This window comes from Phalacrocorax aristotelis, chromosome 3, assembly GCF_949628215.1.
Source record: "Phalacrocorax aristotelis chromosome 3, bGulAri2.1, whole genome shotgun sequence".
In the NCBI taxonomy this organism is placed as follows: Eukaryota; Metazoa; Chordata; class Aves; order Suliformes; family Phalacrocoracidae; genus Phalacrocorax; species Phalacrocorax aristotelis.
The window spans coordinates 104,540,820-104,555,979 of record NC_134278.1 but is presented as its reverse complement, the minus strand read 5'-3'; the positions used below and the strand labels follow the sequence as shown (position 1 = coordinate 104,555,979).

The 15,160-nt window shown below is 37.8% G+C and overlaps 1 protein-coding gene across 1 annotated transcript in view; it reads right to left on the bottom strand.

Moving 5' to 3' along the window:
- Positions 1–15,160, bottom strand: part of USH2A (usherin) — a 391,200-nt gene that overhangs the window by 228,175 nt on the left and 147,865 nt on the right. Inside the window, exons 26-29 of the mRNA XM_075088896.1 lie at positions 10,474–10,747; positions 7,205–7,408; positions 6,993–7,073; positions 4,513–4,698 (exon numbers count right to left, since the gene is read on the bottom strand). Of these exons, the coding sequence (XP_074944997.1) occupies positions 4,513–4,698; positions 6,993–7,073; positions 7,205–7,408; positions 10,474–10,747 (745 nt within the window). The remainder of the gene's footprint in view (positions 1–4,512; positions 4,699–6,992; positions 7,074–7,204; positions 7,409–10,473; positions 10,748–15,160) is intronic.

Sequence of the window (15,160 nt, the reverse complement as noted above, 5' to 3'; positions counted from 1 at the left end):
CCGCCGGCAAACCCGCGACTATCAGTCACTGGCAGGAGGCCCCATCTCCTCTTCTGAGGGACTCCCTAGCTAGAGTGCTTTCAAAGACGATGTGCAAGCCGGGCCACTTTGATTAACCATATTAAATCATTAAATTAACTTTTCCTGAGATATTCATCTGCCGAGCATAAAAGACTAAAAGGTGAAGAGTAATTATAAACATGTGTCAAGGGAAGGAAGGAACATTTAGGGCATTCAGAGGGGAAGCCGCCGACAACAATTTTCTTGTTATCACATGTGCAGCCACAACTTCAGCACTTGGCTATTGCGTCAATGACACAGGCAGGATGAACTGCAAAAAAAGTACAAAATTAAAAGAGGATTCTGCAATAGGAATACCAAACTTTGTGAATTCTTTTGCAGGATATTTTAATTAAATATTATTTGCAGCTTTTACTAGCCTTCTTCACTGACTGTAACTGGAAGCTAGTAAAATTTAGAGGCTTGTAGACATCCTGAATTCTACAATGACAGCAATCTGAATTATGAAATGTTTTTCTTGTATGTGCTCAACAAGAGAAGCACCAGAGGACTGTGAACAGTGGCACAAAATTGGGTTAGAGGCAAGGCAGCTGCGGTACTGTACCCCAGGGGATGATACCGGGGCCAATACTGTTCAACGTCTTCATTAATGACCTTGATGATGGGAGAAGTGTACACCCTCAGCAAGTTTGTAGATGATACAAAAGGGCCACTAAGATGATAAAGGGACTGGAGCATGTCTCTTATGAGGAGAAGCTGAGAGAGCTGGGACTAATCAGCCCAGAAAAGAGAAGGCTCAGGGTGATCTATCAATGTGTATAAATACCTGACAGGAGGGACCAAAGGAGCCAGACTCTTCTCAGTAGTACCCAGTGATGGGACAAAAGCCAATGGGCACAAGCTAAAAACCATGAAATTCCATCTGAACAAAAGAAAACACTTTTCTACTGTGATGATGGTGAAACACTGGAACAGGCTTCTATAGAGGAAAATACTTCCATCTGTGGAGATACTCAAAACTCGACTGGACACAGTCCTGGGAAACCTGGTCCAGCTGGCTGAGCTGGAAGCATGGACTAGGTGACCGCAAGGGGTCCCTTCCAACCCCAATGATCTTGTGATGCTGTGATATTCTTGATTCCAAAATAAAGTAGAAGCAAAAGCTGCTCATAAACAGCACTGAAACAGTGTGTTCTAAAGCTTCTTTCATTTGTGTAAATGCTGATTATAATTTATATTCCAAATTTTTATGACAGCATAGTAACGGTGTGTGGAATTCACTGGAATGCAGAGTAAAGCAACCCAGCCTTTGGGAAAAAAAAATTCTTTGACGCGATGACCCCATACTTCCTTTATGACTATGCTGAGTGTGACTGGCTGTATCCAAAGTGTATCAGTGTTATTACTTGTTTCTCTGAAGGCAAGCTGGGCTAGCACAGTACTCCCTGAAGCCCAAAAATTTGCACTCTCATCTCACTTTATACTCTCATCCTATCATACAGACCCTGAACACCATGTTGAAATATACTACCTTATCCTATAAATTCCTGGTTCAACAGTCAGAACCTCAATTTAAGGACTTAAATCAGCTGAATATTCCTAGCTTGGATGAAAGTGAAAAAAAACCAGTTTGACATTTTGAAGACTACAAGGGTCAGAATTTGAAAGATTTTGGTTTCTGAGGAGTCAGAAATAGGCATTTGAGACTGTGGGATTATGCTCATTTAAAGGCCTACTTTACCTTAAATATTTAGCTCAGCTTTCCTTCATCTTGAGAAGGGTGCAACAGGTTCTTCTGAACTTGACACACAGAGGACAACCTTCTGGGAAATGGGTAGTGCTATTCACTTTTTGTTACTGTGCTCCATTTATGACTCAGGACCTTACTGCACAGAACAGATCGTAATTGTTCAAAAGAATTTACAGTCTAAGTGTAAAACAAAACACAACAGACAGGTATAAGATGCAAGGAAAAAAATAGCATAAGGGGGTTGTCAATGCATTCAGACACACTTGCAAGCAGCAGATTCAGTGGTGCCTAGACTTAACAGCGAGTGAAAATTTGAAGAAGGTAGGGGAAAAATAGCAGAGTTGCTTCATCAGCGATCCCACTGAGACCTGTGGTGCTTTCCTCTCTCCTGTTGTATTAGCAAGCCTGGCTGCTGGGGTTACTGTAGCACCTTCTCATGGAATTCAGCAAGGGAATTTCCAAAGAAATCTCCCTGAAATTAGGGAGAAACAAAGCAAAATTTCCCTTCTCAGCAAACTCAAAGGGAAAGTAAGCAAGACAGGATCTTCTGGGGGGGTTCTATGTTTATGTTAACTTTTGATTAACCAGGAAAGGTAATTCAGCAGGGAAAGCCACACCTTTTCTTGGGAGTCTCACATTTGTGGGTAACCGTTTCCCAATGTCCACAGACTAGTCCATTTAGTCCTACAGGCTTCACAGAAATCAATGGGCTGAAGGTAAATTAATTTCAAGATCAGTGATATAATTTTTCACTTGTCTCAGCTCTGATGTCAGCATGAGGACATGAATTACATACTTCATACAATGCCAAAATTGGAAAATATCTAACTAAACTATTAGGCAAAAGTTATAAACAATAAAAGGAAGCACTGCTTCCACAGACACAAAACTGAATTGAAAAACTTACTGCCATACTAAGTTACAGAAGCCAAAAACATAAATGTATTAAAAAACCAAAGACAATTCTACCACAGACCATTAAGCATGATGGTCCAGATGCAACTTTCAGCTCCGGAATTCCACAGACTAACAGCTGAATTTGTATTAACAGGAAGACTCACTCTAAGCTTAGCACATTTCTTACCTTTTCTTCCTAAGCATCTACAATCTGACATTATCAGAAGGGTCAATGGTTGAATACAGTTGTTCTTAGGTTCATAGGGTCATTTTATTTTGCAGTATTCAACAGTTATCTGCTATAATAGACTAAAGAACCAGGATCCATTTACGATCTCCATTTAATATAAAGGAATTCCTTATTATTCTACCTCCTGAAAGCTGCATGCAGATAGCCTTTTACCTGTACAGCCTGTTGTAGACTTTCCCATAACCCTGACACATAATCATGGCATAATGCCAACAAATTTAAACAAAATGTTGTTCTGGCCATCAGCTGAGAATAAGCTTTCCAATCCATGTGCTTCTAATATAGTCTCTAATTTCTACTAATATAACTTGTATTGCTTTACAGCATAGAGTATTCAAATCAACAAATTCATCAAAGAAATCACAGTAAGAATAGAAAGCCCATGCAGTTTTGGCATTATAAGCACATTACTCAGATTTAGTCAAGTGACTTCAAACGGAAGAAAATAAATAGGTGTACATGTTTGCTCTTGAAAATGCATACATATGTTACAGTAAAGAAACAACACAAAAAATACATACTTATATACAAACACTAAGCACGTATTAACTGGGCTTCAGGAAAGCAGAAATTATATACTGCCTGAGGGTTTCTCACTTTCTGAGACTGTTATAATGCCCCAAGCTGAGTCATACCAAAGCCTCAGCTTTGAGCATTATGTCACTAGCACTTTTTCTATTGTTATGAATATAAAATTAATTTTAGAGAGTATATAAACAAATCTATTGGTCACAGTTTGTTACAAAAAAAAGTAATGTCTACTATTGCCCTATTTAGTCATAGTATAATTCAGACTCTTGTTAGTAACGTGCTCCCTTCCCAAGCAAATTTGCAGCAGCCCACAAAGGCTTTCTGTTGACAGCAGAAAGCCAGATCCACACTATCCTTGGGAAGAGAGATCCCAGAGTGTTCTCTATGTAGCAGAGAGGCCAGCGTTTCTTCCTAAAAACATCTGCCTCCTATGGGTAAAAAGACCTAGACTCCAGAAAACATTGCAAGTGCAATGGTTCCTGTAGCTCCTGTCCACAGCCCACAGCTCAACAGTGACCAAACACCAAAAACCCAGATTTTTTCATTCCATAATAACCTACCTCCCCACCCCAGTGGTATCAAGCAAAGCACCCGATTAACATAAATGTATGCTAGTTCCCACTGAAATCAGTTAGGTTTATATGATCAACATTACGCAAGTATATCAAGTGCTTTCACACATCGGGTCAAATAGTATCTTATGGGACCCACACATACAGTTCATTTAGGTGAACTGGATGTAACAACAGGGAAGGGGGGTGGAAATCACATATACTAAGCAAAAACAAAAACCAAAAAGCATTCTCCCCCAAAGGATCAATATGTTGGGAAGGAATACCTTAAATAAAACTGCTTTTTAGTATTTGAGTTTTACCTTGATTTCTATTGTTTCAAGTCAGTACATCGCTATGTATGCGGATGTCAACACCAAATACTACCCTTCCAAACATTAGATATGCTGTGTATGTACAAAAACAGACAAGTAATACTTCATAGCTCAACAAAAGGAGATATAAGCATCTCAATCAGATGTGCCTAAAGTATGGTACTTAACAACATTTACCTGTGAGCATACTAGTGTCAGCAAGCTCAGCACTAGTGATGGGTACATTGGGACCATCCTCTTCATATGCTTTCAAAATGTACTTCTCAATTACACCTATGACCCCAGAAGGTTTGTCCCAGGTGACCTCAATGCTGTAACCATTTATGCTGTGAACTCTTGAGGGAGTTGGCACATTTTCTGGAACTGTAGAAGGATAAAATAGAAAATAGAGAAAATGGCAGTTCTAAGGAGACTATTGCCCCTATTCTTCACTTTTAATGGCTGCAGTAAATCAGACTCAACCATTAGCATAAATACAATTTATTAGAGTTGTAACTTTTCAGCATTGATTTAATATGACTGCACATCTTGAGCTATTCAGTTTAAGCTATATTTCAAAACCATCAAAACTCCATCTACATAACATTCCTTCTTGTCTAGTTGCGATTTTCCAAAAACATTTAATGTATCAAACATATTTAAGCATCACTCAAAGAGAGGAGGTGGACTGTATATAGCTAACAAGTTCAGGCATTATAATCATACAACTGAATGAAGCAAGACAGTACTGCAACAGAGAAAGGTTCGATATTTTTCTGTTGGGTATCTAAGCCACAGAATGCCACAACTGTGAAACATTTTTAGAAATGTGCATTCTCATTTACAAAAGTGTTTCAAAAAGTTTAAATTCTTCCATTTATTTTCATATTTCCACAATGTCATACAACTGTCTCAGGGCAAAGCAGAGATTTGTTAAGCCTTTTTGCAAAATCTTTTTTCTTCTGATCATTCCATGCTATAAAAAGTAAAAAAGAAAGAAAAAAAAGAAAAAAATTAAGATGTTTAAAACAACTAGAAAGCCAAGCTCATATATGCATACAGTTGCTAATAAAAAAAAAAAAAAAAAATCATCCCATTTGCCATAACCTTTAACTATTTATTAGTTATTACTATACCAAGTAAAGGTCTGGCCAGTAACAACTTCATCACAGATGATTGCACAAGGGATGCAGAGGAAAGGCCCAAGGAACACTATGGCAGGATGATGGATGATAAGTGGCTGTAAACGCATGTGGACTCTCTAGCCCTGTTGATGATCATTTGCTTTTCTCACCAACAAATAACCCCTTTTTTTTTTTTAATTTTATTGTTTAGTTTCATTAAATATGAATGCAGCTTTGTTTTTTATTAGAAGAGTACCAGAATGGAAAGTACAAAACTACTTAGAAGTTGTGATTCTTGTGTAAAGAATGTGATACTCCAGGAAAACTTCAGTTATACAGTAATATATTGATTTTATTAGTTCTGAAGTGTATCACAGGACAAGGTAAGGTACTGTATAGCAGATGGTCTTCTCATAAGGGACATAACAAAACCATCTTAAAAATAATTGAATAGCGCAATTATTCTACAACCCAGGGGAACACAGAACTGCTCAATGCTGTGGTCAGTTTGCAAACATAAATTTATGGTAAACCTTACAGTTGTCAGACAGTCGATATGAAAATAGGCAGGTATTTTCTCTCGTCTGGGTGGTACACAAAATAATGACAGTAAGTTGTGTAGGAATGCATTTGCAAGTCCAATATTTACGTAGGTATCGTACCATTTTTTAAGATGATACATTGAACATCTTGCATCAAAAGAATTCTCTGCGTTGATAGAATGCAATTAGGCTTCAATTTACAGGAGGAAAGTTGGTTAAATAAATCACACAGAACTGTAAATCTTCAAAAACTTGCTGGCTCAATAAAGTTTGCAGAAAGTCTTAACAGAAAAGGAAAGGTCCTTTAAATTTTCTTCATACAATGTATGAAAAATTTTACCTTTAGGGCTCAGCAGGTATTATGTTCCTACTTTGAAACCTTCTCCACAAGCTACATGCTGCTTTTCTAGTAAATATTGCCCCATTTTCATACACAAAGGTATGGGCTACTTGTTAAAAGAATCTTCATTCAGCAGCACCAAGCAGCATACCCATGTGCAAGTAACGTAAAGAAAATCTTTCACAAGACCCTTTTCTCCCTAACAACTACACGGCCTCTTATCTTCCACAGCTTGTGCCTGCTATCCCAGTGTCTCTTTTCTCTATGCTTTATTTTGTACCACTAAGTTATACATGGAAAATACAGATTTACTTTCTCCAGCAGAATCCTGTAATGTGAGGTTAGATGTGCATGTATGAACATACCCAGATGCATGGCTGTTCTTACTCAGTTAATGAAGTTCAACCCTTTCACACTCTTTGCTCTCACACAACTACAAAACCTAACATGTATTTGGAAGAGACATTGAATTATGTGTGGAAAATACTCTCCTGAACACTTAATAGCTGAAGATAGTAATTTGGTGCCTATTCAAAGCATTAAGTAGTTTTGCTCCTTCAAAATCACCATGCAACTTACACTACTCAAAATAGCTGTGGTGGGATTTTCTCCAACCTGACATTAGATAGCTAATGAAAAATGGGAATAAGTAAGCCTTAAAATTATATTTACCTGATTCTTTTGTACGAACACGGGTCCATACACTAGATACTGATCCTCCTTCATTCGAGGCAACCACCCTATAAAGGTATTCTTCAAAGAACATAGAGAAGGACAGAGGAGAAAAACAAACAAACAAACAAAAAAAATCACTGGACGTGGTAATACCATAATACAGAATGAAATAAAAGTGATGTATTTCGTTTAAGGAACCAATGGGTTACCTGTAAATGGTTGTAGACCACTCTCATAAACACTCTGCTCTTTTCCTCGGTATACTAGGATGGAGTCATTTCCCCTGCAGTTAACAGCACTGTCAGTTGATAGGCACCCATCCAGATTGACTCTGACAGCACTGCTGGACACAGATGCCAAGTTAACGACAGCACCTTGTGTAAATTTAACATCCTTCATGCAACCACCGAAACCTAGCAAACAGTAAAGGATTAGTATCACATAAAGAGTTTCAGTCATTAAGAATCACTTTTGTTCCTTTCAGTCCTGTGTTTCAGTATTAAAGACTTTAATGTGAATATGTTTACTTCCAACATGACATTCAGTCCCCCCTTTCAAGATACTAAGATGGTAAAATTTCCTGGTATCCTAGTGTTGAGTTCCTGCCTTACTGAACTATTCTTTCATTGTTATCAATTCCATCCCACAAGGAAATAGTTCTGTTTTATCTTCTATCACTTCTGTCTTTAAAATTATTACCATAAAAGTGATTCTGAATTTGAAAATCAGATTTCTGCTGCTTGCTAATATTTTGTTAATATACATTTTTCTTCAAACTGAGAAGAACACTTAGATTAAATATATGATTAACTTCAGGAGATCACAGAGGTACATCAGTTTATCCTAATGGGGATATAACTCGTATGCTGTTTACAAGAATACTCTAGAAACATAACCCCAGCTGTTCATTTGTGAGAAAAAAAAATCTAAGTCATCTCATTTTATATTTATTTCTATATATACACATACATATATTTCTCTGTGTGCGTGTAACATTCCTATCAACATTACAAATATGTTAAATTAGTTACTTGCAGTAAAAACACCACTACAAAATTTCAGGATGCAGTTGTTCAAATTTCTACATACTTTTATGACTGAATTTACAAAGTAATAAATTTATACAAAATAGTTCTCAGATCTGAGTTTAGTGTTTAATGTAAAACCAAAGTAAACAGTAAGCAAACTGAAGACTTCAGTTCATTGAAGAACTAACTTTGTAAATTAAAAATCAGCCTCTTACGGATCAGTGCTCTTTCTTAGCTTCGTGAAAACATTGTATTTGTATCTCATCTACTTTTATTGCCTTTATTACTGCAAGATGGCAGGTCATAGTAGTATTTGTACTAAGCCACCCAATCTGAGAATCTAATATCCACCCATAGTTCATGCAAAAACAAAAGGGGAGTTGAAGGTGGACACCCATTTTGAATCATCCTCTAAAATTCCTTCTCTCCTCACAATTCTAGGAATTCAGACAAAGTGCTCCTTAAAATGAATACATTTTAAGTTAAGCTCAACGCCTACTCCACAGTAATATGCTCAATTTCTTAGGCTGTCTGTGGCAGAGGAAAGTGTTAGTCCCAGTCTGCACAGGCATCTTAATCATTAGACAAAATGAACAGTTGTTTAATTTTCAGTGAGATCCATACTGTAAAACCTATTTTGATACATTATTTTTAGCATCTTTTTAGCTGCATTTATCACTGTTTGAAGATTTCTGTCTGGTGTCAGCCAGGTAATCTTGTTTACTCTCAGGTAGCTGTAGAACAAGTAATGACAGTACAAATTCCCACAAACATTCCTGCCACCTTCCCTCTACCTTAACCTCTCAGGAGGGCGTGCGATGGGTCATGCAAAGGCCCACAGAGTCTACCTGAAGTTTCTTTAAATAAAGTTGTAAATGAGATGGAAGTGGGGTGGGAGGAGAAGGATATTTATACCTTATTTGCTGTGAGCAAAACCATATTCCTTAATTCAAAATTAACTACCAAGAAGCCATTAATTGAGAAAACCTTTTGTAAATATTCATTAAACTGGGAAGGTCTCCATATTCCATTATCATACCATTACATCATTATAGTCCTAAATAAAAGTATGTTTCAAGGCTGTAATGCCTAATCTTGCTCATCTAAATCCACGTTTAGGGATGCACAAGAATATTTTTATCTTCAGATGCTCTGAATACAAATTCACAGCTGCCATCTTATTTTGTGGCATGCTAAGGAGACTCAGTAAAAAATAACGTTTATTGATGTGCCTCAATATGCACTTCAGACATTCACTTTAAATGTTATTTTGCCCTAGATTCTTTGTTCACAGATCTTTTTGCTGCAGGAGTTGTGAATGCATCCACTCACGAGGCTATACCATCTGCTACGAGGCAACACTGACAGGGTACAACTGGCTAGCTCTTTTGGGCCATAAATATTATGCACAAGGAACCTAGAGGAAGATTGTAATATACACGATACCTACAGCTGGAATAATACATAAAACGATATTTTTGAGCTATCTGTGAATGCCAGTGCATGGATTTGATTCGAATTATTCTGTAGCTGTAAAATCACAAGGTTTCAGTGGATCTCTGCAGAGCTTACTTGAATGCACACATTCCATGTGAGCTCATGCATTCAAAGCCACTTAGTGGATTCCACTTCATCACTTACCAACTGCTACTTATTTGCCCACAGTATCTAAAAAATACACCATGACTGATGAATAGCTTCATAAGTAATGAAAAAACACACCCAAACTGTAAACAGAGCTAGTTTAAAAGACATTTTTTTACTACATTTCATACAGTAGATCCTTTTGTGGAGGCCATTATTAATAGGCTGTAATTAATGCTTCTCTCTTTTCCTTAGAAATCTGACCTGTTCCAGAATAGAAGGATTACAGCAATGGCTAAAAACATAACCATCTCCCCTCCTCCTGATAACATGGAAAATTCCATAGCAATGTAGCCAAAATACATATTCAGGGTTTTTAGACCAGAATAAGTATCAGCTAAAAAAAGTACTAATAAACTCTCAACAATTCTTCCATGTGGCAGCATCCAGCCTCATTACAGTGATTTAAGCTATGTTTACTGTCTTCTGCTGGTTTTATATTACAGATCTGCAAGTGACACAAGTTGATCAAGGGACACAAGTTTATCTGAACTGGCTTTCCCTGATGAAGATTTGAGGTGTCCTAGATGGGAATCTCAGATTACCATTTGCTACTCTCCAGTTCCTCTCCTAGGTGTTAGACTGGTTCAGATATCACTGGGTTGGAAGAACCTTTACAGTGTTACAAAAGGATCAGGACTAAGTAAAGCTAGATGGGTAGGGATAACTGATAGTTAAAGCAACAATGGGTGGGAGGAAAGTTTCATGTTACGTACGCATGAATTTAGACTACCAGCAGTAGAATGTCCACCTTGTGCATGACACCAGCTTTTAGAAAATGTATGTTCTTCTTGGTGTCATCTTACCTTGATCTAACCCCAGTTCTTTATAAAAATTCTGAATCTCAGGTGGGATTCCTCCCATGTAGATAGGTGAGTTTACTTTCAGCTGCTGAACACGGGGTTCGAGCATCTGCTCTCTCAGTTCATTCATACTTGCTGAAACTACAGAGCCCTCCTTGTTCACTGTGACTTTGTTCCACTTCCCATCACAATAGGACAGTCCTAACCAAAGATCCACTTGTGTAAAGACGATGCCGGTTTTTAAAAAGATGTTTAATATTCCACTTTTCAGTTCAATCTATATATTTTAAAACAGAAAAAAAGATTTTAGAAGACACATCACATACCCAGCAACAGACAGTTATTTAAAAAAAATTAAGGGAGTCAATGAAAAAGATCAATGAACAAGACATTTTTATCTTCAAGACAGCAGAAATTACAGTAAAATTGTTTGCACAAAACATGCTAAATACAGTGTATCAGTTAATTCAGAATGTAGGAAAATATATTCTGATTTTTTGACAACTGATTTTGGCACTAATGTAACTAAGTAAAAAGAAAAGAAAATGAACCAGGACTGTTTTGCTTTTTTTTTTTTGAGAATGAGAAAACACTATTTTATCTATCAATTCATTTTTTAGAAGAATGTAACAAGATAATACGGAAATGAAATGTCAGACCTGATTAAGGTCTTTTTAATTGGCTGGTGAACTCAATTTCAAATTTTCCAGCATACATCGATTCTGTATTTCATCCTTATTCTCCTAAATCTTGTAAGAAAAGAATTGGTTTTCTATGTGCTTTTTGAGATTAATGTGCCAATTTTCTAATAGAAATCCATTTTATTTAAATTTTCACTGCAGAAGTTTCCAAATGCTTTACTGCAAGACTCTTTATCCTAACTGAATGGAACACAAGTGGGCTGAGAGTGTAAATTGGCAGGTATAGAGCACTAAACACTTAGGTGATTAACTGGTGGTTGAAAGATATGGATACATTCACAAAAAGGCATTACTGTTTCCATGCAAAAATCTTAAGTGAAATAAAAATTACAGATTTAACATAAATGGTTATCACCACTATTGACAAACTGACGTATTTAGGTTAATGATAATATTAATATCACAGTATTTGTAATTGGATTATGTTTCCTTAACAGAGACCTCAACTGAAGAAAGAACTCAGTACTTGAGATGTCATGGGCAAGACAGGTCCTGTCCCAGAGTGCACACTGACTGCTTGCTCATGAGACAGAGGGATTTTGTTTATTTGCTTCTTTGGGACAACAATTTTTCCTATTTCCATGAGTTTGTGGCCCTTCATAGCTAAGGATTCTACAATACAAGTGAATGAGGATCATGGCATTAATGCTGGTAAGTATAGCTTGAAAAAGCAGTCCATTGGACAAGTCGCTTTTTCTTCACTGATGAGAATTAATATGGAGCACATTGTGCTGGTGTGAAGAAAGCATTTCAGCTGCATAACTACAGTAGTACGCCAGCAAGTCTGCCAGACCTGGAAGCTGGAGAGAGGACACAGTGTTTGACATAGGGTCACCACTCAACAATTCCTGCTGCCAATTTACTCATCTTGGCATAGTCTTAAAGCAGGCAGAGAATGATGCTTGTGCTTTTTGTCATGACCTGGACTGACATTTAGAATGCCCAAGCACAGCTAAAGATACAGAACCACTGCTCATTCTGAACTGTTCTGCACGGTGAAAAAAAAGGCAAAGCCCTGCATACACCTAGAATTCTCTCTGGTATTGAGCATAGATACAGAAAAACAACCAAAAATTGAATAAAATTCTGGGATCACCTTAAGAAAATCCTTGATTGTTAATGTACCCCCGGAAAATATTACTATAAACCAAAAATGTATGAAGATCATCTTATTCTTCTGCCAGACAGCTGCCATCTCTCAACAGAACAAGAGCGTTATATCACAGCTCTAAACCTGAGCAGGTTCTCAATTTAATGCTTAAAAGCATACTTGCTTTTCAGAATTTAGGGTACAAATATTAACCACCACTGCAAAATTTTATTAATACTGTTCTCTATGCATAAAATTCTTATTTTGATATATCTGAGTGTGTAAGGTTGGAATCAGGAAAGCCCAAGCTTAGCCTGAATCTGGAAGAGGACATGAGGGCCAAGAAGAGCTTCTACAAGCCCACTGGCAGGTTGTGGCATCTCTCTGAGATTGATACAGGGACCAATTCTAATTAAAAAATTTATTAATGACATGAGCAATAGGATGGGGTAAACTGTCAGCAAGTTTGCAGCTGTTAGCAAAGGGGGCTGCCACTGGCATTCTAGACATAGAAAGCAATTTTGAAGAAAAGGACTGAGGGTCAAGATGGATTGCAAATTGAAGACTGATCAGCAACGTACCCTTGAAACGATAAAGACAAACATGCACTGGGCTGTATTAGAAAGAAGGTAGGCAGTAGGTCCAAGAGATGATTCTTCCACTCTATTCATCACGTATAAGACTATACTGGGACTACTGTATCCAGCTCTGGACACTTCAGTATATGAAAGATACTGGCACACTGGAGTGAATCCACTGGAAGGGCACCAAGCTGGTCATTGCTTGGAGTACCTAACGTATGTGTTGAAGCCGAGAGAAGAGGGTTTGTTCAGTCTTAAAAGTGGGAAGACAACTTAACTGTTCAACTCCCTTACGGGAGGTTACAGAGGAGACAGACCCAGACTCTGCCGAGAGGTGCACAGCAAAAGGATGAGAGGTAAAAGACAAAATGCAACAAGAGAAATCACAGTTAGATATCAGGATTATTTTTTTTTTCATGTCATAAGGATGGTCAAACATTGGAACAGGCTGTAGAACTTGAGAAGCTGTGGACTGTCCATCTGTAGAGAGATGCACAATACTCAAACATAAAATGCCTGTAGCAATCTGATCTAACTAAACTGGCCCTGCCTTTAGTGGAGATTTGGAAAAAATTACTTCAAAAGGTCCTTTCAACCTAAATTATTTTGTACTTCTGCATTTTCTTTCTCTGCAGGGACCAGTCCCTATCTCACTCAATCTACTTATAAACATATGGTTTTGAAAATGAAAGGAATATCCAGCCATAGCTCTGAGAAACAAAACTCAGATAGGATAGGGGTTGCATTGGAGGCCAAATGACACTTTGTTAAACCTGCCATCAAAAATCTCAACCAGTGTTGAGCTACAAGACTGATTACAGCTTCATCTCCTTTGAACTGGGAAGTCATCCTGAGATTCAGTGGTATCAGCAGAGATAAGCATCAGAATTGAAAGAACTTGGCAATGACAGTCAGTTTGTGAGCCCTTTGTAAGAAAAGGAACAAGGAACTTGGTACTGATGCTGATGTTGAACAGGTCTTTCCAGTTCAGAAGTCAATAACGTCAAAGAGATTTTCTGTACTGGCCAGCTGGAGGGCTGAGGCCCAAACGCAGGCCCCTCAGTAGCCTCCTCGGAATCAGTCATTCTTTAATTGAAAGGCAATAGGAATCTCTCCCTCACACCAGACAGAGAGAAATCATTGGTGATCAATAGGAATATCACCTTCACAAGTCCCAAAGAGTACCAGTCATTTCTTTGCAAATGAAAAGATTTCAATTTTGCGTCCCCAGAACGCTCATTTCACACCCTTCCTTAGCTCCATCACAGGTAACGCTTTCATCTCGGACACCGGTTATTTTACCTCACGCAGCTACTTTACAGTGCAATTCTTTTGAAAAAGTTTCTGAAGGACTTCTGACTTTGCAGCTTTGCAGAAGTGAATCAGCTCTTGAATTCAACATCCGCTTCACGAGCTACAATGTTTTGGGAGCTGGTGCCACTTTCACACTTAAGATTGTCAGTGCTTAGGCTTTCGCTGCTGTTCAAGTAGTCAGATCAAAATCAGTAATGCAAACTCTATCAGCAGTCACAGTACCTTCTTTCAATCACAAACTCAGGAGGAAACAGTGCTAGAGTGAGAGCTAGTGATTCGTACTAGTTTATCTGGTCACAGCTGTGACCTATACAAAGGGAAGGGTCAGGGAATACCATCTTACACTGGCACTCGGGATAAGTGGTATAGTTTCTAATCTGTTTTGCAGTGCAAGTGTCTCCTGACCAAAGCTCCTAACAAAGACATCGTAGCTCATGCGCAACATGCTACACACCTCATTTTCACTTTCTATTAACCTTTTTTTTTTGTGAGCTCAAGTGTATGGAAAAACCTTCTGTCATCAATATGTATGTGAAGAACACAAAGCTGCAAGGGTTGGAAAAGCATGCAAATACTCATCCTCTCTAAAATTCCTCATCTTAAGGCTATGGAGATGTTGAGGTCAGGAGTAAATTAAGATTTTAAAAGTTTTATTTGACTTAGGACAAATGCTAACCAAATTATCTAATCACAGTTTTCAGTGCTAAAAATAAGATAAATAGAAAACTTTCTAAAATCTGGAAGTATGAGAAGTGTTTTTTCTAACTACTCTGTGTTTTTGGCTGCACTTTCAATTTAGTAAGTCCCCTTTTTCCTTTATAGCCAGAAGCTATTTTCTCATATTTGTTAGCTTTTCACAGAGCAATAGAAAGGAATATCCAGAAGAGCCCAAGACCCATGTTTGTCCCTGTGAATACTGTTCATATAAATAGTGCCCCTGTACTGTGAATTACCCACATACAAGTCTTTTTAGGGTAGGGCAGCATATGCATAGCATCTTACGT